Source organism: Scyliorhinus canicula, chromosome 1, assembly GCF_902713615.1.
Source record: "Scyliorhinus canicula chromosome 1, sScyCan1.1, whole genome shotgun sequence".
NCBI classification, from domain to species: Eukaryota; Metazoa; Chordata; class Chondrichthyes; order Carcharhiniformes; family Scyliorhinidae; genus Scyliorhinus; species Scyliorhinus canicula.
In genome coordinates, this window is record NC_052146.1 from 222,370,718 (window position 1) to 222,397,577 (window position 26,860).

At 44.5% G+C, this 26,860-nt stretch overlaps 1 protein-coding gene across 1 annotated transcript in view; it reads right to left on the reverse strand.

Annotated features, from left to right (window-relative positions):
* Positions 1-327: 327 nt before the first annotated feature.
* Positions 328-26,860, reverse strand: part of arid1b (AT rich interactive domain 1B (SWI1-like)) — a 633,019-nt gene continuing 606,486 nt past the window's right edge. Inside the window, exons 22-23 of the mRNA XM_038808360.1 lie at positions 13,256-13,386; positions 328-5,947 (exon numbers count right to left, since the gene is read on the reverse strand). Coding sequence (XP_038664288.1) covers positions 4,178-5,947; positions 13,256-13,386 — 1,901 coding nt within the window. The 3' untranslated portion in view covers positions 328-4,177. The remainder of the gene's footprint in view (positions 5,948-13,255; positions 13,387-26,860) is intronic.

Here is a 26,860-nt window from a genome sequence, read left to right on the forward strand (position 1 = left end):
CCATTACACTATATCCCAATTTCCTTCCCTCTAGTCACTATTCGACCTTGCACCAGCTGGCTCCATCTCCAGCCAGATATCAGCAAACAACAGTGGGGGGAGTGCATGGTGGAAATGTGTCCTCTTCCATGAGACTTGGCTCAGCACAGATGACAGATATCACCCAGACTACAATCACAGATGAAGACTGGAACATATTGGAAAGCCGTTTGACTAGTGAACAGCACTCCAGTATAAGTCACCACATTTAGAAGAGGGAGGAAACAGTGGGGCGGTAATTTTGAGAGGATGTTGAGAATTCAATATAAAACAATTTTAAAATGCATCTTTTGTGCTACAAAAGTACTTTTATTTACAGGCTCTAATCTGAACCAGATCAAGCAGGGTTTGTATCCTGCTCTATACTGATAAAATGTTACATCAGTCCTGCATTTATACATTAAAAAGACAGTATGAAATGTTGATATTAAAAGGCAATTTAAATGTGAATATTGTTAAAAATAACACTTTCCTACTCCAGTGCAACATGGGACTCAGCCACACTAGGACCAAATCAGCCCTCTAATGCGTACCATTTGAATGCCATTTACTCAGTTCCTTGAAGAGGTTTTTGGACTATATGTGAGCTGCCACTAGAGGTCTCCAGCACAGTACCAAACAACCAACATTGAACAACAAAAGTCACTGCATAAATATGTCAGCACTATTTCAATAATACATGTGGCGTGTTATCTGATCCTTCAAACTCTCCCTGCTTCATCCAAGTACAGGAAATAACCAGACCAGCCTTCACATTTAAAAAATAAGTAGAAATGCTTGAGCACCAATTCTGGTTCTTTTTGAAGATTAATGGGCAGTGCTACTTTGGCCACTTATGACCAAGAGGTTCTTGAACGGTTTTGAAAGCTTTTATTTGTGGGTGACCTTTGTGCAAATGCTGTGGTTTTAAAGTTTCTCCTAATGCTTTAACTTTCAAGAAAAAGACCGCCAAGAACACCAGTCAAGATGTAAATCAGCATGGATTTCTTAAGGAAACATCATGTTTAATTAACTTGTTGGGCTTTTTGAAGATGTAACACAGAGGGTTGATGAGACTAATGCTGTTGATGTGGTGCACATGGACTTCCAAAAGGCATTCGATACAGTGCACACAACAGACTTGTGAGAAAAATTATAGCTCATGGAATAAAAAGGGCAGTAGCAATGTGGATACAGAACTGGCTGAATGACAGGAAACAAAGAATAGTGGTTAATGGATGTTTTTTGTGTTGGAGGAAGGTTTGTAATGGAGTTTCTCAGGGGTCAATGTTGAGGCACTTGCTTTTCTTGATGTATATGAAATGACCTAGACCTTGGTGTGCAGGGCACAATTTCCAAGTTTATGCATGATACAACATTTGGAAGCATTTCAAACTGTGAGGGAGCATGGTGTAGAACTTCAAAGGACATATACAAGTTGGTAGGATTGCAGGACAGGTGGCAGATGAAGTTCAATGCAGAGAAAGGTGAAGCAATTTTCATTTTGGTAGAAAGAGCAATATAAAATTAAGGAGACAACTTTGCATGTGGATAAGTCCTTGAAGGTGGCAGGACAGGTTGGGATGCAGTTAATGAAGCAGTATCTAGGCTTTATTAATAGGGGCATGGAGTATAGAGCAAGGAAGTTATGTTGAATTTATATAAGTTACTAGTTCGGCCTCAGCTAGAGCACTGTGTGCCTAATTTTAGGAAGGATGTGAAGGTATTAGAGAGAGTGCTCAAAAGATTCATGAAAATGGTTCCAGGTATGAGGAACTTCAGGCATGAAGATAGACTGGAGAATCTAGGTCAGTTTCCTTAAAGAAAAGAAGGTTGAGAGGAGATTTGATGGAGGAATTCAAATTCATGAGGGGTCTGGACAGAGTAGATTGAGAACGAAGTGGCACAGATTTAACGTAATTAGTAAAAGAACTAAAAGTGATGAGGAAAAACATTTTGATCCAGCGAGTGGTTATATCTGGAATGCACTGCCAGTGTGTGTGCTGGAAGCAGGTTCAACTGAAGCATTCAAAAGGGAAGAATGTGCACATTATGGGGAGAAGATGGAAGAATGCCACTTGGTGAGCTATTCATTTGGAGAACTGATGTAGACATGATGGGCCAAATGGCCTCCTTCTTCACCATAACAAAAATTTCTGTGAAGATATCATTGACTTCGATAATTGTTGTTAATGGGGGAACTGGGCGAAGTACAGAATTTTGGTTGCCCATGAAAAATAATATTCAAACTAATAATTTACTCAAAGGAATCTTATTTAATGCAATGCGAAGTTAAACTCACTAAGATTGATTATAGTCAAGCTTGGCAAGCACAAATTAATCCTGACAATCCTTTGTTGTTAGTGAACCCTCATCCCGATGGAATGTCAGGACATTTTATATACTATATGCATGGTGCTGAACCGCCCAATGTCCCACTACTTAGTAATACCTTCCAAACAAATGAAAGATCAATGTTATTTTGTCTTATGCACAGACTTGACATATGCACTCACATACAGAAGAAAGATGAGGCATCTCTGAATGTAAAACTTGATGCAAGTCATTGCAAACTAAAAACTTTCATAAATAATTCAAAACTGTACATCAGGTAAAATAAAAATATACAGTTGAAAGACAGGCTGCACCACAGTTCAGACAATACGTGGTCAGATGAAGGTCTATTGAGCTGCTATGCATCTCTTTTTACAGCATCCATGACATCTGTATTTTAAACATATCCTTTTTCTGGGATCTGTGATGCATCATGGTCTGCAGGGAGTTACAGCATTGACAGAAATAAGTTTCTAGCCTAGGCGACTAGTCTTTTCTGCCATACGGTTACATTTTTCCACTTTAAGATTAAATTCCTGGCAGTGCTGATGGAACCTTTCAAAGCACTTGCATCCTTTAAAAAAATATTCAAGAACAATCATCACAGCACTTAAGATTTAATGTACATTTATTCTTAACATGTGGAACATATAGTATAAAGATTTTATACTGAATAAATGATATTCATTAAGCCAGAGGAAAAGGAGGAATTTACATCAAGTTTTTAACTACATTATCTGAAATACAAATATGCTGATTCGCACTGAAAAATTTCTGAAATTGTGTTTCTTCATTTTTTAAATTTCTGATCATTACCTGTACTTAACCTTTTCCACACCTTGATTATGAAGCAAAATGTGATCAGCTGCTCTCCTTGAAATAGAGCACGACTTTATACATACAGAAACTTGTACATCACCCTCATTGGAGATATGGCCAAAATATATAATAAAAAATAATAATTAAAATCTACCACTTTCTTTAAACCTTACCACATCATGGAGAAAGAAAAACTGTAAACCTCATTCTAAAAGAAACAAAAAAAAAACCAAACACAACAGAAATAGTTTGAGGGTATGTGCAATGTACAACTTCTATATACATGACAGCCCTTTGGCTGCAGGGAAACATATCAAAAGATGAAGAGAGTGAACTAAGAGATGGCTGTGGACTGTCATACTGTGGAAGGTCAAGGAAGGTATGAATATGACAGTAATGTGAGGAAGCAATTTGTGTTTATTATCGCTTTCTCTCCCATCCCACCCCCCAACCCAGATCAACTGTTTATTTGCTGCTAGACTAATGCATTTTTAATTTCTTCTGTGTTTGGACTATGCACACCTGTTTTTTGATCCCCTACACCTAGATCACTAAGTTCTATTGTACAGTGCTTTCTGTGGTGTGTATGCACTTCAAAATTATTCTGGTGCTTTTTTTTTTCCTTTTTCTTTTTTTTTAAGTGGTAAAGAATATTTAATTGTACAATGTTTGCCACATTTCAAAATTCACCTTTTTTCGCTTCGAAAAATATCATACAAACATGAAAGAAACATCCAAAGGGAATCTAGGGATAAAGATAACCCCGACTGTACTAGACAGCAACTTTGGTTAAAAAAATGTTTTAAAAAGTACTTACACATAGACAGCAAATATTTATTTCCATCTTATATTTGACCAAATTATCTACCTTTTTTTAAAGCCCAATTTCTTTAGTAAATGGGGCAGAGGAGCAAAGATTATTTTTGTTGTTGGATAAATAACAGAAACAGCCAATCAAATGCAACTCCTTTGTCTCCACTCACACATGCTTGGCTTCCCACTTCTGTCATAACTGACCAATTATGAACAGTGTATCACAAATGACAGATGCAACCATAGAGTTCAGAACAGATGATATAGAAATATCTAGCAAGCGACCCTCATATAAAACAAATTCTGAGCGGTTCTCTTCTATTCTAGCCATGGCAAGTAAAGCCTTGGCTGCTCGACACATCATGTGCACACTGGTTGGCTCAATGGGCGGAGGCTGCATGTGCATCAAATTAGGCTGGCTGTGCTGAAGTTGGGCCACAGTTAGGCCATCCTCAAGGAAGCTGATCAGGTTGCTGATGCTTCCTTTTTGCACAGCAATAGCTCTAGCCACCAACGTGTCCCCTTGGGAAAAGTTTGATAACAGGGCAACAGACATTTCTCGGCAGACTGAAATTCTCCGGTCTCCCACGTGCCTAACCAAAGTGGCATAGAGTTTCTCCTGACGGCTGAAAGGGGGAGTTGCCAGGATGAGATCCACATTATTGTCCTGAATGCTGAGTTTACATAAGGTCTCCAATACAAGTCTCTGTGGTGACAGGATTGAATTAAGTCCCACTGTTGGGAAATGATCCTGGGCTTCTGCTGAAGGACATACCATCCAGTGTAGCAAGCCATCCAAAATTGGCAAACAAATGCTTTCTGGGTATACAGACAGGTCTAGCTGCCCAGAAATGTTGGCTAATGTAACTAAGGTGTTCTCCCGTAAAACCTCAAGGCAATCCCACCACCATTCATCTTTGTTGCAGGCCACCCCTTTGTCCTCTTCTTCCTCTTTCTCATAAGTTCGTGGAGTTCGCTTTCTTTCTGGATGCTCATGTTGAAGCAAAATCAGCTTCCCCAAAATGAGTAATAGGCCTGAGTGTTTTGACATTTCAGCGTCATTCCCAGGCACAAAAGACAAGCTACGAACTATATTTGACACACAAATACAACGCTTCGCCAAAGAGTCCCGCCAGTCAGAGATTGTGCACAATGGAGTCTCATCACGGCTGCAAGGCTCATCCTCCAATAATTTTATAATTCTGTGTGCTTTTGCTTGGTGGATGCCAAAAAGAAACTTACTGCTGTCTGCTTCAGAAGCCGAACCATTGGAGTGGTCTTCTGGCAGGGCTCCTGGCCGAGCTGACAATACATCATCTATCGTTGCTGTGATACTCTTTTCTGGCTGCTCTTCTGTATTAATGCTTTCAATGTTCTCATGTTCTTTTGTTTTTTTCTCTTTACATGGAACACCTAAACACCCCATCACCCTCTTGCGTGATAGCATTTCCATTTTGCTCTCAAAATGGGTCTGAATGTGCTCTGTTGTGTCACCGCCGCCAATTTTCCAATGCAACAATCCACTGTCAAATTCCAGAACTCGGCCAAGTTTACTTGTACGATCAATCACAAAAAGGTCTTTTTTCTTCACAATCTTCAGTGGCAGCCTGTCAAATTTACTGGCTTGTTTTGGCTTTTCATCACCAACTTGTGAATCATTTTCTGGAACGTTAACTCGGTTGTCTTCACTTTCCGACTGGTCACCTTCCTCTTGGTCAATGTCATCACCACTATCATCATCATCATCATCATCGTCGTCATCGTCATCATCAATTTCTTCTTCTTCAGTCTCCTCCTTTTTAATATCATCTTCGGTATGGTTAACATCATTTTTCTTAAATGTATCTGGATCAAGGAGAGCCTTCTGGCCCAGATCTCCAACCTCATACTCTTTTAAAATTCCAAATATTTCTATCAAGCATCTTCTAAAATATTCTACCAGGAGCTCCAGGAAACCAGACAGCTGTAAGAACAACAGAAATAAAAGGACTTAATTTCAGAGTTCCAAGCATATTCTCTTCAGTTACTTAATTTACTTATCAACAACATTTTATTTTAAAATACAGGCACTCAAATAAGCCTATGTGATCAGCATTGGGATTCACGAGTGTTCATGTCACTAGGTTTCGATGTAATCTTCATATAAACCAGGGGCTGGTTTCGCTCAGTGGGCTAAACAGCTGACTTGTAATGAAGAACAAGGCCAGCAGCGTGGGTTCAATTCCCGTACCGGCCTCCTTGAACAGGTGCTAGAATGTGGCGACTAGGTGCTTTTCACAGTAACTTCATTGAAGCCTATTTGTGACAATAAGCAATTATTATTTCTTCTTATTCTTATTTATATATCGAGCCGGGTAAAGTGTTTTGAATATTCTGTAAATTGTTTTCTATCTGTCAATACATTTTAACATTAGTAGCATGTTATCTTATTGCTTTATTTATACAAATAAAACTAGTTTTACAGCCATAGCACTTTTTGGGTAGCTGGCATGGTCTTCCAGAAATTAGAACAGAAGTGCAATAAGCTCTCATTTTAAGTTGCCTCGTTCAGTGTCAGCATTATGGATACAATAGGTAAGTGTATGTACTTAGTGTCAGGATTTCTGCTTTAGCACCGCTTTGAGCTGGGCTGATGTAGTGTGAAGTATTGCATGACCCCATTGGCACCATTTTGCAGTGGCATCTCCCACTCGCTGACTCTTTCCCACTTGCTGACTCTCTCCCTTCCCGTTTCTTTACCTTGTTTCCCACACTGAGCTTCCAGCATGCAATTAACTTCCTGGATTCTCCTGCTCATCACTTCCCTCTCTGACTCTCTTGTAACTGCTCTCCTGAAGCCTCACTCACAGCGATGATTCAGGAGAGGGAAATGGGAGTTGAAGAGACATTTTTTCACCCGGAGGGTGGTGGGAGTCTGGAACTCACTGCCTGAACTCAGCAACTCTGAAAGTATTTAACATGTATTCAGATGTTCACTTGCACTGCAATAACCTCCAGGGTTATGGGCCAAGCTCAAGAAAATGGGATTAGTGTAGTCAGATCTTTGTTGACTGGCATGGGCATGATGGACTGAATGGCCTCCTTATATTCTGTAAATGGCTATGAATCTAAAATGTTAACAAAGTTAACCTGCTAAAAACTATTCATGAAGTTGTGAGCTGAAAGAAAACAGATGAAAAAACACTGACAGAATTTGGACAACATCAGGTTAAAAACACATTGTATACTGCTTGCACAATTACTTTGAAGTGAACTTTGAAGAAAAGGTTTGAGGGGCTTGTTAATAATCATGAGAAAAAGGGGGCAGAGGTCAATGAGGTCTTTAGGGACTTCTATAGGGAACTGTACCGGTCGGAGCCGCCGGCGGTGGGAGGAGGAATGGAGAGTTTTTTGGACAGGCTCTGATTTCCAAGGGTCAGGAGGAGCTGGTAGAGGGACTGGGGGCGCCGATCGAGTTGGAGGAGCTGGTCAGTGGGATTGGTCACATGCAGTCGGGGAAGGCGCCGGGACCGGATGGGTTCCCGGTTGAATTTTATAAGAAATATGCGGACCTGCTGGGCCCCCTGTTGGTTAGGACCTTCAACGAGGCATGGGAGGGGGGTGTTCTGCCCCCGACGATGTCTCGGGCGCTAATCTCCCTGATCCTGAAGCGTGATAAGGACCCCTTGCAGTGCGGATCATACAGGCCAATTTCACCGCTGAATGTAGACGCCAAGTTGCTGGCGAAGATCTTGGCCACTAGAATAGAGGACTGGGTGCCGGGGGTGGTTCATGAAGATCAGACGGGTTTTGTGAAGGGGAGGCAGCTGAACACTAACGTGCGAAGGCTGCTAAATGTGATAATGATGCCGGCAGCAGAAGGAGAGACGGAGATTGTGGTGGTATTGGATGCGGAGAAGGCCTTTGACAGGGTTGAGTGGGGGTACCTGTGGGAGGTGTTGGAGAGGTTCGGGTTTGGGGTGGGGTTTATTAAATGGGCGAGGTTGCTGTACGAGGCCCCGATGGCGAGTGTAGCGACAAATTGGAGGAGGTCAGAATACATCAGGCTCCACCTTGGGATGAGGCAGGGGTTCCCCCTGTCCCCCTTGCTTTTTGCGCTGGCAATTGAGCCTCTTGCCATGGTTCTCAGGGAGTCGAGGAGGTGGAGGGGTTTGGTGCGAGGTGGGGAGGAGCACCGAGTGCCGCTGTATGCGGACGACTTGCTGTTGTATGTAGCAGACCGGTGGGGGAATGCCGGAGGTGATGGAGATTCTTGCAGAGTTCGGGAGTTTCTTGGGATATAAATTGAACCTGGGCAAGAGTGAGCTGTTTGTCGTACACCCAGGAGATCAGGAGGAGGGAATTGGTAGGCTCCTGCTAAAGAGGGCAGTAAGGAGTTTTAGGTACCTGGGGGTTCAGGTGGCTAGGAGCTGGGGGACTCTGCACAAGCTCAATTTTACTAGGTTGGTGGAGCAGATGGAGGAGGAATTTAAAAGGTGGGACATGCTGCCGTTGTCGTTGGCGGGTAGAGTACAGTCCGTTAAAATGATGGTGCTCCCGAGGTTTTTGTTTTTGTTTCAGTGCCTCCCCATTTTCGTTCCGAGGGCCTTTTTTAGGAGGGTGAACAGCAGCATTTTGGATTTGTTTGGGCGCATGGGACTCCGAGGGTAAGGAGGGTCTTTTTGGAGCGGGGCAGGGATAGAGGGGGGCTGGCGCTGCCCAACCTCTCTGGGTACTATTGGGCGGCTAACGTCTCGATGGTACGTAAGTGGGTAATGGATGGGGAGGGGGCAGCATGGAAACGGATGGAGATGGCGTCCTGTGGAGGCACGAGCCTGAAGGCACTGGTAACAGCGCCGCTGCCGCTCCCTCCAACGAGGTACACTACGAGCCCGGTGGTGGTGGCCACCCTCATAATTTGGGGGCAGTGGAGGCGACACAGGGGGGAAGTGGGGGGCTCGGTGGAGGCCCCACTGCGGGGGAACCACCGGTTTATCCCAGGGAACATGGATGGCGGGTTCCTGGGGTGGCACAGGGCGGGCATTAGGAAGCTGGGAGACCTGTTTATTGACGGGAGGTTCGTGAGCCTTGGTGAACTGGAGGAGAAGTTTGAGCTCCCCCCGGGGAATATGTTCAGGTACCTTCAGGTCAAGGCATTTGCTAGGCGACAGGTGGATGGGTTCCCTTTGCTGCCCCCACGGGGGGTAAGGGGTAGGGTGCTTTTGGGGGTGTGGGTCGGGGATGGGAAGGTGTCTGACATCTACCAGGTAATGCAGGAGGTGGGGGAGGCGTCGGTAGGGGAGCTGAAGGCTAAGTGGGAGGTGGAGCTGGGGGAGCAGATTGAGGAGGGGACATGGGCGGACGCCCTGGAGAGGGTGAACTCCTCCTCTTCCTGTGTGAGGCTTAGTCTCATCCAGTTCAAGGTGCTGCACCGGGCCCACATGTCCGGATCTAGGATGAGTAGGTTCTTTGGGGGCGAAGACAGGTGCGTCAGGTGTTCGGGGAGTCCAGCGAACCATGCCCATATGTTCTGGGCATGCCCGGCACTGGAGGAATTCTGGAAGGGGGTGGCGAGGACGGTGTCAAAGGTGGTGGGATCCAGGGTCAAGCCAGGCTGGGGACTCGCGATATTTGGGGTTGGGGTGGAGCCGGGAGTGCAGGAGGCGAAAGAGGCCGATGTCTTGGCCTTTGCGTCCCTAGTAGTCCGGCGGAGGATCTTGCTGCAGTGGAAAGATGCGAGACCTCTGAGCGTGGAGACCTGGATTAATGACATGGCGGGATTCATTCAGCTGGAGAGGGTCAAGTTCGCCCTGAGGGGGTCGGTACAAGGGTTCTTTAGGAGGTGGCAGCCATTCCTCGACTTTCTGGCTCAACGATAAGGTACTAGGTCAGCAGCAGCAGCAACCCGGGGGGGGGGGGGGGGGGGGGGGAGGGGGTTTAGGTGGATACTGTTTAAGTTAATTTGCTTATTGTTAATTTATTTTGTTGTTTATTAGGGTTGGGGGGGTGGGGGGTTTGTTATATGCGTTATTACGGGTGCCGGGGGTGTTAATTATTATTATTCTTATTGTTATTATTGTTTTGTTGATATATATTTTTCAAAAAATTCCAATAAAAATTATTTAAAAAAAAAATAATCATGAGAAAAAGCGAGTGTTTTGTTGTGTCTCCTTCGGGTGGAGGGGCAGGATTGGAGGGGTTGCCATTTAGGATGCCGTTAGCTCACTTTGGGTCCTTGGGGGTGCAGATAGCGTAGGACTGGGTACTGCTCTGTAAGCTGAATTTCACGAGCCTGGTTGGGAAGGAGAATCTGGGAAGGTGGGATGGACTCCCTTTGTCGATTGCTGGCTGGGTGCAGGCAGTCAAAGTTAATATTTTGTCGCGGTTTTTGTTCTGATTCCAATGTCTACCTGTCTTTTTGCCAAAGGCATTTTCTCGAGGGGTGGCTCGGCTGGTCTCGTTATTTGTGTGGGCAGGGAAGGTGGCGAGGATAAGGAAGGCGGTGCTCCAAAAGGCTCTCTCAAATCTATTGAATTATTGTTGGGCAGCGAATGTTGAGAAAGTGCGGGGCTGGAGGAAGGAGTCGGAGGCTTTGTGGCTGCGGATGGAGGCGGGGTCCTGTAAGGGGTTGGGGTTGCGCTGCTACCGCTGGCCACAGGGACATATTCTGGGAATCCGATAGTGGTAGCTACACTGAGGATTTGGGGGCAATTCCGACAGCATTTCAAGTTGAGGTCAGGGTCAAGGGTGATACCGTTAAAGGGGAATCACAGGTTTCACCTGCGGAGGATGGAGGTTCGGTTCGGAGGATGGGAGGAGAAAGGGGTGAAAAGGATGAAGGATCTATTCCTGGAGGAGAGATTTGCAAGGTTAGAGGAGTTGGGGGTGAGGTATGGGCTGCAGCGTGAGGAGGACTTTAGGTATACGCAGGTATGGAATTTTGCGAGAAAGACCTTTTCAAAATTCCCTAGTGGTGCCGCCCTCCTCATTGTTGGAGGAGGCAGTCAGTGGGGTGGGGGGGACTGGAGAGTGGGGTTGTCTCAGCGATTTATGGTAGGATTATGGAGGAGAGGAAAGAGCCATGGAGGGGATCAAGGCTAAGTTGGAGGAAGAGTTGGGGATGGTGCTGGAGGAAGGACTATGGTGTGAAGTGCTGCGAAGAGTCAATGTCTCGGCCTCGTGTGCCAGGCTGGGGTTGATTCAGCTAAAAGTGGTGTACAGGGTGCATTTAACAAGGGCAAGGATGAGCCGGTTGTTTGATGGGGTGGAGGATAGGTATGAGTAGTGTGGGAGGGGCCCAGCCAACCATGTTCACATGTTCTGGTCCTGGCTGAAGATGGTGAGGTATTGGGGTTCAGTGATCAGCACCATGCCCAAAATTTTGCATGTGGATCTGGAGCCGGGTCCAGCGGAGACCATATTTAGGGTGTCGGACCTGCTAAAGTTACAGACGGAATGGGGGCAGAGGTCTAGGGATATGGGGGTGGTGAGTTTATTTTGTTTGTGTAAAAATGTCAAAATGTTTAAAATGTTGAACAAAAATATTTTTCAATAAAAAGAATCATGAGAAAAGCCACTTTAGGAATAATTCACAAAATTGGCTAATATATCTGTACCAGCCACTTCCACACAACCAGTATGTAAGAACAATGTTTTTAGTGAGGGTTTATTACCATGTTTCTGGTACTTTTGCTGCTGTAAAGTACTGGTACTTGCTACTGTACATTTCCCAATAGTTGGGTAAGATATTTACAGGCAGTTATTGCAAAAATACTTAATTAACCCACACAGGTCAGCTCAGTTATTGAACCCACTAATGACTGTTGGCACTTTTATTTTAATACATGTGGGTGCATAATCTCCAGAAGTGGCACTCCCTTTTAGTTTAATAGTTGATGCCCTATTAAACTCTAATGGAAATACAAAATGCTGGAAATGAAAACCATGCCACTCAGCATCTAAAAAAGAAAAGACAGGTTGTCATTTTGCATCAGACTCATGAGAAGAACGTTTTCCAATTACCAACATGTGCAGCATTTCCCTTTATCTGTGCTACAAACTGTTCATGCACCAGGCAGTGTTTTTCAATTTGTAGCACGAGTGAAAAGGTATCTTCCCCCATGGACATTGCTGGCTCCAGGAGCAAACCAGACTAGGATGTCTGGAGATGACATGAGTGAAGAAATATATTTTAAATAATATTTTAAGTGGTAATACACTGGGTTTATAATGCAATCATTTCGTTATGATAATTCAATTGATTACTGAAATAATTAACTGAGTATTTACATGCATTAAATTATAGAAATTCAGTCTATTGTTGTAAATCCATTTGAGCAACAGCCTACTGAAATGCTCAATGACCAGAGGTTAGCAGGCAACATAAAAGGGAAGACTAAAGTCTTTCACTGACACATTTCTAGGGAAACAAACTATAACCCGTTTAGCTGTTGGGTTGCCACTCTGCTTTTTCCCCCCGCCAAGTCTCTGCATTTCTGCCTGGGACTTCCAAACCCAGGTCCTCCAGTTCCTTCTTCGGAACACTAGAGTCAGGGTAAGACAAGCCATGCCCCCTTTTTACAGCATTATCACAGAATGTTTACAGTGCAGAAGGACGCCATTCGGCCCATCGAGTCTGCATTGGTTCTCTGAAAGAGCAGCTGTATTCTGTAGGTAAAGAGTTTAAATGTCCCAAAGGTTCTCAATAATTAAGAAATTGATACAGCCTTAATGTTACAGCATTACCATTATCATGGCTTCAACACCAAGGCTGTAGAATGTTTCACATTTATTGCCATATTCCGCCGCTTCCTCTTGTTCCCTCATGCATCTTAACAGACTGAAGAATACTACCATTTGACACCCTTCTTAACAGCACCTATACTGTGGAAGTAACTACACCACATAGACTGGAGCGGTTCAAGAAAGGGGCTCACCACCACCACCTCCTCAAGGGCCATTAGCTGGGCAACAAATGCGGACTTATCCAGTGACCCATATCCTGTGAAAGAATTTAGAAAATGGAAACTGTGCAATTATCATCACTGCAAAACCCAACTAGCTCGTCTGATTGATTTGATTCCTTCAGAAGGACGGGGCTTGCAATACCGGTTGCAGAAGAAACGCAGGAAACAAAAGTTTACCTAAAGAGATAAATATGTAGTTGGAGGTGGAAGTAATGCTGGAGTCAGCAATAGTAAACATCAGGCTTTAAATGAAACAGGCAGTCTCAGCTCACAGGGTCTTTAAAATTGTACAACAGAAAATCTTAATTATGGGGAAAATCACTTACTTGGGAGAGGTTGAATGTGGCTACAGTGCTGTCATCATAAAGTAAGATGTTGATAGTGTCCAGAGCCCAAGTGCTTTCAGCCAACAGACCAGATTTGAGAGACATCATAACTCTCCATGCCTCTGGGGCTCCTGAAAAAAAGTTAATAACAGGTCAACAATCATTCATTCAGAACTTGAAATTTCTGAATGACTCAAAATTAACCAATCATAGAAGAACTAACACATCGACATAAGAATTAGATTCATGTTTAACAAAAGTTCCCTACAGTGCAGAAGGAGGCCATTAAGCCCATTGAGTCTGCACTGATCCTCTGAAAGAACATCCTACGTAGACCAACACCCCCGTCAACCCGTAACCCACCTAACCTTTGAGCACGAAGAGACAATTTAAAATGGCCAATCCACTTAACCTGCACATCTTTTTCCGCTGTGGGAGGAAACCGGAGCAGCCAGGGGAAACCCATGCAGACATGGGGAGAAAGTGTAAACTTCATACCTCCGAGGCTGGAATTCAACCTGGGTCTCTGGTGATGAGGCAGCAGTGCTAACCACTGTACCGCCCAAATGTTTAGGCTATGATCCTAGTCCTACAATCCTCAGCCCATTCCCCTTAATATCTTGAAAACTGATCAAATTACATCTTAACCGTTTAAATTCAATGGAATACATCTCCAGTTGGTTAATCTTTCCTCATGGCTTAACTTTTGGAGTTCGGATATCATTCCAGTAAATCTATGCTGCACTCTCTGCAAGACCAATATATCCTTCCTTATGTGTGCTGTCCATAGAATTCTAGGTTTGGTCTAACGAGGGCTTTGTATAACTGAATCTTGACTTATATGTAAAGGTCAGATCCTATTAACCCTTCATTGTTTTCTAATTGTTCATGACATTTTAACAATCTATGTACCTGGACCCCCAATAATTTTGGACCTCCACTATTTTGATCTGTTCACATTTGTAATTTGTAATCAGAGAGCACAGATTTAAGGCCAAGGAACAAGAGGCAACATTAAGAAACTTTTTAAAACATAGTAGGTTATTGTTGATTTGGTGAAAGAAGATTCAATTGTAACTTTCAAAGAGGAATTGAATAATTACTTGAAAAAGAAACATTTGCAGGGTTGTGGGGAAAGAGCAGGGGAATGGGTCGAATTGAACCGTATTTTCAAAAAGGTTAAAGTGGGCCAAATGACCTCTCTCTGAGCTGTATTATTCTAAGGTTTTTTAAAATAAAAGGACACACATCAGATAGGTCACTTATTTACAACAAATGGAACTCATCAGTTCTTATAAATGTGTGCTGGAATCCCCAGTTGGTCAGGCTAAAAGTTACAATTTTCTTTTAAATGGGCCACAAACAATACTATATTTTCTTAATACGCGGTACACTGAGGCTTTTGGTGTTTTGAGTTTTCATTACAAGAGAAGATCTATCTAAATTGTAGGAGCTCTTTTCAGATTTCAGAGTTACTTCAGCAGCTGTGGGCAATATTGTATTAAATATGGGAAGTGGTAAACACTTCACTAAATTGTGGGCAAATATCGCTATAGGAGGAACAGGGACAAAACTGAGCATGTGCACATTTTAAGTTATGATGGATAACTTTGCTTCCATCTGCAGTTGAGGAACGTAAATATGTTTTACTGGTCATTATGGGCAGCCAAAGTCACTGCACTGGTCACAAAACATTGTTACTGCTTGATGGCAAACTGTGTCTGGAAACACCTGCAGAAACATAGGGCACGGTTTAATTTAAAAGAATCACAATCTGCCCTGGGCAGGAATAGCGGGGTCATTGTCAGCGCAAACTCGCTATCTAACGGCACTTTTGTTGCTATTTCGGTCGCCGAGGCTGCACTCAATGTAATTGACTGCACTGAGGAGCTCCGAGCGCTCATCGGGGGTAAAATGGTGCCCCAATCTCTCGACTCCCGGACACCACCCCCCTCCCCCCACCAAGGCCCCAACTCAACTTTGAGGGTCCTTGAGCCCCCCCCCCCCCCCCACATTCCAACTCACACGGGCAGGGCATCCCCAGGCCTAATCCCCGGCATGGGCAAAATGCCATTCTGGCACCTTGGCACTGCCCATGCCAGCAGTACCAGGATGCCAGCCTGGCTGCTAGAGGCAGACCATCCTTACACTGTGCAGACCACCCGAGAGCCACTGATCACCTGAGCAGTTCCGCCTAGTCCCGTTTGTGGGGACCAGTGTTAAACGCCGCACGGCTGGTGTCTCTCGGCAAGGCCGACATGTCTCAGGCGCTGGGTCAATCTGACATTGGTAAAGTTAAGTGAGTTTTTAAATTCACTTCACTATGCGTGTCTGGGCCCTGCCCATTGTGGGCAGGATTCCGATCGTGACATAGAACATAGAACATAGAACGATACAGCGCAGTACAGGCCCTTCGGCCCTCGATGTTGCACCGACATGGAAAAAATCTAAAGGCCATCTAACCTACACTATGCCCTTATCATCCATATGCTTATCCAATAAATTTTTAAATGCCCTCAATGTTGGCGAGTTCACTACTGTTGCAGGTAGGGCATTCCACGGCCTCACCACTCTTTGCGTAAAAAACCCACCTCTGACCTCTGTCCTATATCTATTACCCCTCAATTTAAGGCTATGTCCCCTCGTGCTAGCCACCTCCATCCGCGGGAGAAGGCTCTCGCTGTCCACCCTATCTAACCCTCTGATCATTTTGTATGCCTCTATTAAGTCACCTCTTAACCTTCTTCTCTCTAACGAAAACAACCTCAAGTCCATCAGCCTTTCCTCATAAGATTTTCCCTCCATACCAGGCAACATCCTGGTAAATCTCCTCTGCACCCGTTCCAAAGCTTCCACGTCCTTCCTATAATGAGGCGACCAGAACTGTACGCAATACTCCAAATGCGGCCGTACTAGAGTTTTGTACAACTGCAACATGACCTCATGGCTCCGGAACTCAATCCCTCTACCAATAAAGGCCAACACACCATAGGCCTTCTTCACAACCCTATCAACCTGGGTGGCAACTTTCAGGGATCTATGTACATGGACACCGAGATCCCTCTGCTCATCCACACTACCAAGAATTTTACCATTAGCCAAATATTCCGCATTTCTGTTATTCTTTCCAAAGTGAATCACCTCACACTTCTCCACATTAAACTCCATTTGCCACCTCTCAGCCCAGCTCTGCAGCTTATCTATGTCCCTCTGTAACCTGCAACATCCTTCCGCACTGTCTACAACTCCACCGACTTTAGTGTCGTCTGCAAATTTACTCACCCATCCTTCTGCGCCCTCCTCTAGGTCATTTATAAAAATGACAAACAGCAACGGCCCCAGAACAGATCCTTGTGGTACGCCACTCGTAACTGAACTCCATTCTGAACATTTCCCATCAATTACCACTCTCTGTCTTCTTTCAACTAGCCAATTTCTGATCCACATCTCTAAATCACCCTCAATCCCCAGCCTCCGTATTTTCTGCAATAGCCGACCGTGGGGAACCTTATCAAACGCTTTACTGAAATCCATATACACCACATCAACTGCTCTACCCTCGTCTACCTGTTCAGTCACCTTCTCAAAGAACTCGATAAGGTTTGTGAGGCATGACCTACCCTTCACAAAACCACGCTGACTGTCCCTAATCATATTATTCCTATCTAGATGATTATAAATTGTATCTTCTATAATCCTCTCCAAGACTTTACCCACCACAGACGTTAGGCTCACCGGCCTATAGTTACCGGGGTTATCTCTACTCCCCTTCTTGAACAAAGGGACCACATTTGCTATCCTCCAGTCCTCTGGCACTATTCCTGTAGCCAATGATGACCTAAAAATCAAAGCCAAAGGCTCAGCAATCTCTTCCCTGGCTTCCCAGAGAATCCTAGGATAAATCCCATCTGGCCCCGGGGACTTATCTATTTTCACCTTGTCCAGAATTGCCAACACTTCTTCCCTACGCACCTCAATGCCATCTATTCTAATAGCCTGGGTCTCAGCATTCTCCTCCACAATATTATCTTTTTCTTGAGTGAATACTGACGAAAAGTATTCATTTAGTATCTCGCTTATCTCCTCAGCCTCCACACACAACTTCCCACCACTGTCCTTGACTGGCCCTACTCTTACCCTAGTCATTCTTTTATTCCTGACATACCTATAGAAAGCTTTTGGGTTTTCCTTGATCCTACCTGCCAAAGACTTCTCATGTCCCCTCCTTGCTCGTCTCAGCTCTCTCTTTAGATCCTTCCTCGCTTCCTTGTAACTATCAAGCGCCCCATATCTCACAAGATCTGGTTAAATTTCACGAGGCGTAACAATCATCGGGAATCCTGGAGAGATCTATCCCGGGATCTACCGGCCGTGTCCCGTCCTGATTCCAGTGGGATGCGGCTGGTAAATTGCGCCCATAATCTCAGTTAACGTCAGCCAGGCATATGGGACTGAATGGTCTACTCTACCAAGAACAACAGAAAAGCGGAACTCTCTCCCACAAATAGCAGTAGGTACTTGCTCAATTAATCATTTTAAATCCGAGATGGATTAATTTTTGTTTGTAAGGGGCATTACAAGATATGTAGCTAAATTGAGTGAATGGAGTCAGGAAACAGATCAATCATAATCTCACTGATTGGCAGAAAAAGTTCAAGGGATTGAACGGTCTTCTTCTGTTCCTATGAAAGGATTGTGTAAGTCAGCTATCACATTGTTGGTATGCACCATTGGGCTCAGATGCCAGCCTGCTCATGGTAACATCTAATCTCAGGGTTGGCAACAACAGGTATTTATCAGCTGACCCAACAACAGAGAAATTAAATGGAAGATTTTTGCGACTGAAGTTACTGGTGTCAGGTTGTTTATAGCATTGTCTCTAAAAGCAAGAGTGTTATTGGAGCCAACTCGATTAAATAAATAGGGTAGGAATTTAGGTGAAACTATTGCCCAATTGAGAGTGCTTTTGTTTAGACTAAGCATGTAATTAAGCTATTGGGTTGAGCAATTTAGACAGGGTTGCAGAGAATCAGATAATAGGCCTAAACAGGCTGTGAAAATTTGGTCTTTAAAAAGCTCTAGAGCCTAAGGCCAATTCTGATGAAGATGCATGTTTTGTGTATAAACTCTTTGTTATTTACAGAAATAGATACATGACTAATCAAAAACAATTGGTTTTTGTTTAAGCAAGCTTGATTAAGCCATGACCATTTAACATTAAGGCCTCCATCCTTCAGAGACCCACCCATTAATTAACTAGCTATATGAACAGAGTCTTCAATGCCATGAACAGCAGTGCAAGTTAATATAAGAAACATTGAGGCCGTTATTGCTTAGATTTGTTTGGGCAATGGTATTCAAAGTTGCTCTACACTTAAGCAATTAACTGAGTGTTACCTTTTCCATTCTGATTGTTTAAACAGAGTTTTTGAGTTCAGATATGGGATGTTATGTACTAAAGGATATCACATTGCATCTTCATGGTGATGAAACACGTTTTTGGGTAATCTAATGCAAGAGAAAATTGCTCTGAAAAAAGCAAAAGCAGTTTCAAAGGAATATGATATTTAGTGATGCTGTTCACCATACTCTTGCAGTTAGAGGGAAGTCGTGAATTAGCCTCAAATGGGATATGGGATCATCAGGAATCTTGGGAGAGACCTCTCCTGGGATCCACCGGCTGCGCCCCGTCCTGATTCTGGCGGGACGCGGCTGGTAAACCGCGCCCATAATCTCATTGAAAGTATGGGAGTAGATCATAATGTGGTATTGTGCATTTGAATGCCATCGAAGGGATGTTGAATGTAAAAACTGCATGGTTACCAAGGGATATTACTGCAAATTCCTCACTATGTTTTATAGATAGGAGAGATAGCAATACCTAACATAAATGCCATTATTTTAACAACATTTATGAATTGAAGTGTTCCATGAGAATTTCAAAGAAAATAAAGGACAGCAATGACTAGTTAAAAAGACCTGTTAAAATTATCACATGCACTTTCTTTACAAAGAATCAATTATATTCAAAGCATTACATATACCTTCCAGTAATCGAGTGATATATGGGAGGAAGAGGTGAGCAATATACATTAATGTACAAGTATGAACAAGCCTGAAATCCACCATAAATAATCATGCACAAAGTATCTGTTGTCACAATATGGACTGGCAAGAGGATAGGCATTAATTTGGTAGTGGTTCAGCAACGAAGGACAATATTGCACCATCTACCGTGGCAGTGGCATTGGGCAGATTCCATCTCCACTACTGGACACTGAGTATTGCCTGAATAGATTTAAATGATAAAATATGGAAATAGGTTGAGTCAAGCATAAAGCATGGCTTAGTTGGGTCTAAACTCCGGTTTCGGTGTCGTATATCCTATTTAATCCTGTAGGTAGACTGCAGAAAGGAAGATCGACATGAAATATTGCACGTTGATAATACAGGCTGCTTAATTTTCTATCCATTTAGGTATGGAGAGAAGACAAGAAATACAGATCTGTGCTATCTTGAGCAGATCCTTTCTTCTCCATCCAGCTATATGCATAATATGATCTTGAGAACTCAAGTGTCAGATATTATCGTGAAATGAGTTACTGTGCAAAATTTCACACAGCAGCTGTAACTTGTTTTTACTGATGTCACAAGCTAAACCTTGCAGAACTCGTAGTAATGTGTGTAAAAGGCTGGAGAAGCAGTGTCTGAAATTATAAGTACTTAGCATGAATATCAAAAGACATTCAGCATCAACACTTGATTTGTGAAGGTGATAAAGTCTTGCACAGTAATGTAATTCAGATCCATTTTAAAGCCATACATTCAATCCTCATTTTTATGCATTACCACTATAAATTCCTATATCCAAATTTATAATAGCATCGCTCATATAAACTTACACCCTCTGTCAGTTGCAACGTTGCAGTACTTCCATTGGTTGGAGAGTGGAACTACAATACAACAATGAGATACATGACCAAGCCATGATTCAGAGATGCGCATTGAGGACAAACTCGCCTTCTCTTCTTCAAATAGTGCATGTGATATTTTATGAATGCCTGAGGAGGCAGATGGACCCCAGTTGAAGCATCCCATCCAAAAGACTGCAACTCCGACGGTGCAGTACTCTTTCAGCTCCGAATTGGAGCATCGACCTGGATTAGGTGTTCAAGTCTTTAGAGTGGGACTTGAACACACAACCTTCAGACTTGAGGGATGACTGTGCTATTACTATAAATTTTGGCATAGACATCTATAATGGAAAAAAAGCTGACAAAAAGTATGTGCAATATCAAGATAGCAAATATATTGATATAAAAAGGTACAGGGAGAGTTAATTCTGACAGAGATCTCTTACAGTCAAAGCTAAATTATTAACCACTGTTAACAGGGAATCCATTCTAAAGCTTTTCCCAAACAGTAACTAGCCCCAGGCACCTTCTGATACCAGTTCATATCAGAGCACTAAATCTAGATGCCAAGTTTCCAATCATATACACGAGGTGTTGTCTTGTGGCAAGGCTAAAAACAGAAAACTGCATCAGTCACTTGAACGATAAGTAGTACAGGTATATTCTCACTCAGTCTTTTTCTTCCTCTTTTCACAAACATAGGATTTGTAAATTTTAACTTGTGATGTCTAGAGAAAGACAGCTACGGAGGCAAGTGCTCTTATTTTTACGCTCAGATTTTCTATCTCATATATTCATTGCAGTGACTTTTGGCGTCAATACTTCCAAATTGAGAAACTTATATTTATATACTACCTTTATGTCTCAAAACCTGACATCACTTCATATAAAATGAATTACTTTGAAATACAATGACAATGATTATGCAGACAAATGTGGCAGCAACTTTTGCACAAATATTCCACAAGCACACAAAACGAATCATCAACTCTTTTGAGTGCCATTGATTCAAGGAGAAATATTGGCTAGGATGCCAGGAAATCTACTGTTCTTCTCGAGTATTGTCTTGAAACTTTTATCTTTAGCAAAGACAAACACGGTCTCTGTTCAATATCTCTGTCAAAGGAAACCGGTTGAATGTCTTACGTGCTGAATCCTCTAGCATAGGATGTCAGGCCACAGCCGCTTGATGGAGAGGTATGAGTGAAACCATCTGAATGAACTAAAATTACAATGTTCATGCATGAGAGGATGGTTCTGCTGACAATATAAAACTGGTGATTGCAGCAAACTTACATTTTCAGGGTCACTCCAATTGCAGTTTCTTAAAAAGTAAGACTTTTTGACTAGCTTTCACAAATGAGTAACAAGTAGAAATGAGTGTTAATGAAAGCTGCAGCTATTCATTCGAGGACCATTCTCTGATGATACATATATTAAACATAAAAGTGCCTTTCTAGTGCCAGAGAAGGGTAACATAGATAGTGTAGGCACTAAGTGTTTATTTGAAAGCAGCAGCTGCTTGTGTGGAAAGGAGGGAAAGACCAAAGGGTGGAATTCTGCATTTAAATTGTTTCAACCAATGAATTTCTAAGGATTCTGAAAACATACATTTCAAAACAAGTACCATTACATAAAATTACGCGAGCAGTCACAATTAGAGCATATGAAAGTCAGGATGAGAAAGGTCTGAAGAAGTCATATGCAACATGAAACATTAACTCCGTTTCTCTCCCCACAGATGCTGCCAGATATGCGAAGTATTTCCAGCACTTTTCTGTTTATGTATGTGAACAGGTCAGTCAGTTATTCAATGCTCATCCCTGTACTGTAGCTGATATTTTGAACAAATTTCTTTCCACACTAAGTCAGTTCTGGGGAATCTTGCTGAAACGTTTGACTTCACAAGTATTGCGAGTTGGGACAATTTCATTTGGGGTTAAGGAAAGTATTTCACAACTCCCAAAGATTTAAGAAAGAAAGACTCTTTGAGAAGAATGCATGATCTGTGGCTGAATAAATACGTTCAGGATAGTGTGAAATTGAAAGAAACACTACAAATCTGCAAAGATTAGTGGTAGATCAGAAGGTTGGTCAAATTTTAACCAGCAAAGAATGACAAACAAATTGAGGGAGAAAGAAGAGTACTAGAGAAAGCTAGCTACTAATATAAAAACAGAGAGCAAAGTTTCTACAAATATTTAATTATTTAAATGGGACAGCAAGTGTTGATGCTCAGGAGAGTGAGTCTGGGAATTGATAATGATAAACAAAGAAATGGCAGAGGCGCTGAACAGGTATTATCTTCACTGTAAAAGACTTCGAAAACTTCTTTAAGATTCTTGAAAGTCAAAGAGGGGAGGAACTTAAATCAATCAGATCACTAAGGGAAAGCTATTATAAAGGGTGGCAAGTCCCCAGGATCATATGGTCTGCAATCTCGGGTCTTAAAAGAAGTGGCTGCAGAGTGGTAGATGCATTGGTTATTGATGTGTTGGGTAAGCTGGGTCTGCGAGGACTGCGTTTACTGTGGCAGTGAGACAGACAGGCTTCCAACACTTGAAGAAATGCAACTCTATGTTATTGAACTCTTAACTATCATACATACTTTAGCCGTGTGTTGACACTATGCTGAGTTGACCGGAGACCTGAGGCTAACCTGACCAGACTATCTTACTACCTCATGGTGGATGTTCTAGTTGTTGCTCACGGGCTCTGACTGTCTCAGAGGCTGCATCCCAAGAGAGCAGGAAAATTAGTGCCCTCTGGCTTTATAATGGCCGTGTCCTGTCTAGTGATTGGCTGCTGTGCTCTGTGTGCTCATTGGTCATCCTGTGTGTCAATCAATGCCAGTCTGTGCACCATCATATACTTGTGTGTATGTTATGACATCTCCCCCTTTAAAAGAAATGTGTGTAGGTCAATAAATAGTGAGTCCGACGTGGGGAGGAGCACCGAGTGTCGCTCTATGCGGATGACCTATTGTTGTATGTGGCGGACCCGGTGGGGGGAATGCCGGTGGTGATGGGGATTCTCCGGGAATTTGGGGATTTCTCAGGGTATAAGCTGAACTTCGGGAAAAGCGAGCTGTTTGTGGTACACCCGAGAGACCAGGGTTGGGGGGGGGGGGGGATTGGGAGACTCCCACTGAAAAGGGCAGAGAGGAGCTTCAGGTACTTGGGGGTTCAGGTGGCCAGGAGCTGGGGGGCCTTGCATAAGCTAAACCTCACAATGTTGGTGGAACAAATGGAGGAGGGGTTTAAGAGGTGGGACAAGCTGCCGCTGTATTTGGAGGGTAGGGTGCAGTCAGTCAAGATGACGGTGCTCCCGAGGTTTCTGTTCCTGTTCCAGTGCCTCCCCATCCTTATCCTGAATGCCTTTTTCAGGCGTGTTAACAGGAGCATTACGGGGTTTGTGTGGGCACACGGGACTCCAAGGGTGAGACGGGTGTTCTTGGAGCGGGGCAGGGATGGGGGGGGGGGGGGGCTGACGTTGCCCAACCTCTGTGGGTATTACTGGGCTGCCAACGCAGTGATTGTGCGTAAGTGGGCAATGGACGGGGAGGGGGCAGCATGGAAGAGGATGGAGATAGCATCCTGTGTGGGTACGAGCCTGGAAGCGCTGGCAACGGCGCCGCTGCCGCTCCCTCCAACGAGGTATACCACGAGCCCGGTGGTGGCAGCTACCCTCAAGATTTGGGGGCAATGGAGGCAGCACAGGGGGGAGGTGGGGGCCTCGATGGGGTCCCCAATACGGGGGAACCACCGGTTTGCTCCGAGGAGAATTGATGGCGAGTTCCTGACTTGGCACAGGGTAGGTGTCAGGAGGCTAGGGGACCTGTTCATAGACGGGAAGTTTGCGAGCCTGGGTGAACTGGAGGGGAAGTTTGGGCTTCCCCCGGGGAACACCTTTAGGTACATGCAAGTAAGGGCGTTTGTCAGGCGGCAGGTGGCGGAGTTCCCTCTGCTGCCGCCGTGTGGGGTTCAGGATAGGGTGCTCTCGGGGGTATGAGTTGGAGAGGGGAGGATCTCGGAAGTGTACCAGGTGATGCAGGAGGTAGACGAGGCCTCGGTGGAGGAGCTGAAAGATAAATGGGAGGAGGAGCTGGGTGAGGAGATTGAGGAGGGGACGTGGGCGGATGCCCTAGAAAGGGTGAACTCCTCCTCTTCGTGTGTGAGGCTTAGCCTCATACAGTTTAAGGTACTGCATAGGGCTCATATGACCGGGACAAGGATGAGCCGTTTTTTTGGGACCGAGGACAGGTGTATTAGGTGCTCAGGGAGCCCAGCAAACCATGTCCACATGTTCTGGGCATGCCCAGCGCTGGGGGAATTTTGGAAGAGTGTAGCAAGGTCGGTATCGAGGGTGGTAGGATCCAGGGTCAATCCAGGCTGGGGACTCGCAATATTTGGGGTTGCAGTGGAGCCGGGAGTGCAGGAGGCGAAAGAGGCCGGTGTTCTGGCCTTTGCGTCCCTAGTAGCCCGATGGAGGATTCTTCTTCAGTGGAAGGATGCGAGGCCCCCAAGCGTGGAGGCCTGAGTCAACGATATAGCGAGGTTTATTAAATTGGAGAGGGTGAAATTTGCCCTAAGGGGGTCAGTGCAGCGGTTTTTCAGGAGATGGCAACCATTCCTAGATCTCCTGGCAGAACGTTAAAAACTAAAGGTCAGCAGCAACCCGGGGGGGGGGGTTGTCTTTTTGTTTTTGTTTTGGGTTGACTATCTGTTTTTTGCCAATGACGGGCGTTAAATTATTGTTTCTCTTTTGTATTTACGGCGGGGGGGGGTTCTGTTTTTTGTTGTTCTTAGAAGTTTCTGTTATTGTTTTCTTTTTTGTGAAAATGTGAAAATTTGAATAAAAATTATTTAAAAAAATAAATAAATAGCGAGTGTGTGTAGGAGCCTGGCTATGTACAAATTATGTGAGCGTATTTACATGAGTGGGAGCCTGACTATATACAAAGTACGTGAACGTATTTACATGGGAAGGTGTCTCGTGCAGATAGAGGGCATACAACAAATTAGGGAAAAATAATATTACAGATGTGTAAACAGATCACAAGGCAATGCAACATTCAGTCTATCAGTTCAGTCTCTGTGGCGGGCGACGAATTCTGGTTGACCGCCACAAGGGTGGGTCAGGGGCCGCCTGCACTGGAACGTGCGGAGCTGCCTCTAATGTAGAGGGTGGTAAAATAACTGTCAGATCGGTGGCCTCGTGGAAGGGTGCGTCCTGAGGAATCAGCAGGTGAGGCGGGACATCACGTTCAGGTGGCGAGCGTGGAAGCAGCCGCAGTGCCCGCCTATTACGCCGAAGAAAGTAGCCATCATGCATGCGAACAAGAAATGATCTCGGGGCCACTTGCTTGACCACCACAGCTGTGGCAGACCAGCCACCGTCAGGAAGCTGAACACAAACTCGGTCAGCAGGGACCAGGTCAGGGAGATCTGTGGCGTGGGGGTCATACGCCGACTTGCATTGGGCCCGAGACTGTTGCATTCTTTGCAGGACCGGAAAATTGTCACGGTCCGGGATGTGGATAGCCGGCACTGTCGTCCGTAGTGTGCGGTTCATTAACAGCTGTGCTGGGGACAGGCCAGCGGACAAAGGAGTCGCCCTGTAGGCTAGCAGCGCCAGATTAAAACCTGAACCCGTGTCAGCAGCTTTGCACAACAGTCTTTTAACAATGTGGACCCCCTTTTCAGCTTTCCCATTCGACTGGGGGCTTGCAGTGACGTGTGTAAAATTGTACTGCCGGGGAAAATCCGTCCACTCCTGACTGAAGAAGCACGGGCCATTATCAGTCATGACTGTAAGTGGAATGCCATGACGGGCAAAGGTCTCTTTGTATGCCTTGGTGACTGTTGCTGATGTGAGGTCAGTCAGTCTGACCACCTCGGGGTAGTTAGAAAAATAGTCCACGAGGAGGACATAGTCTCAGCCCTTTGCATGAAAGAGATCAATGCCAACCTTGGTCCATGGGGAGGACACCAGTTCATGCGGCTGCAAAGTCTCTTTCGGCTGAGCCGGCTGGAACCGTTGGCACATTGGGCAATTGAGGACAATGTTGGCGATATCCTGACTGATGCCAGGCCAATATACTGCCCCTCGAGCTCGACGGCAACACTTTTCGACCCCCAGGTGACCCTCGTGGAGTTGGCCGAGGACGAGCTCTCGCATACTCTGTGGGATTACTATCCTGTCCAGTTTCATTAGTATGCCATCGACTACTGCCAGATCGTCTTTTATATTGTAGAACTGTGGGCACTGGCCCTTTTGCCAACCATCCGTGAGATGGCGCATGACCCGCTGGAGTAAAGGATCCCTGGCCATTTCCTGACGAATCTGTATGACCCTTTCATCAGTGGCCGGAAAGTTGGATGCACAGAACTTCACATGAGTGTCGATCTGACAGATGAAGTCCGACTGCTCGCACGGCGTGGTGACGGAGCGAGAGAGTGCGTCGGCCACAATGAGCTCCTTGTCCGGGGAGTAGACCAGGTCGAAATCATAGCATCAGAGTTTGAGGAAGAAACGTTGTAGGCGTGGCGTCATATCATTGAGGTCTTTCTGGATGATGTGAACCAATGGCCTGTGGTCCATCTCGACCGTGAATTTGGGGAGTCCATATACGTAATCGTGGAATCTGTCACCCCCCGTGAGGAGGCCCAGGCAATCTTTTTCGATTTGA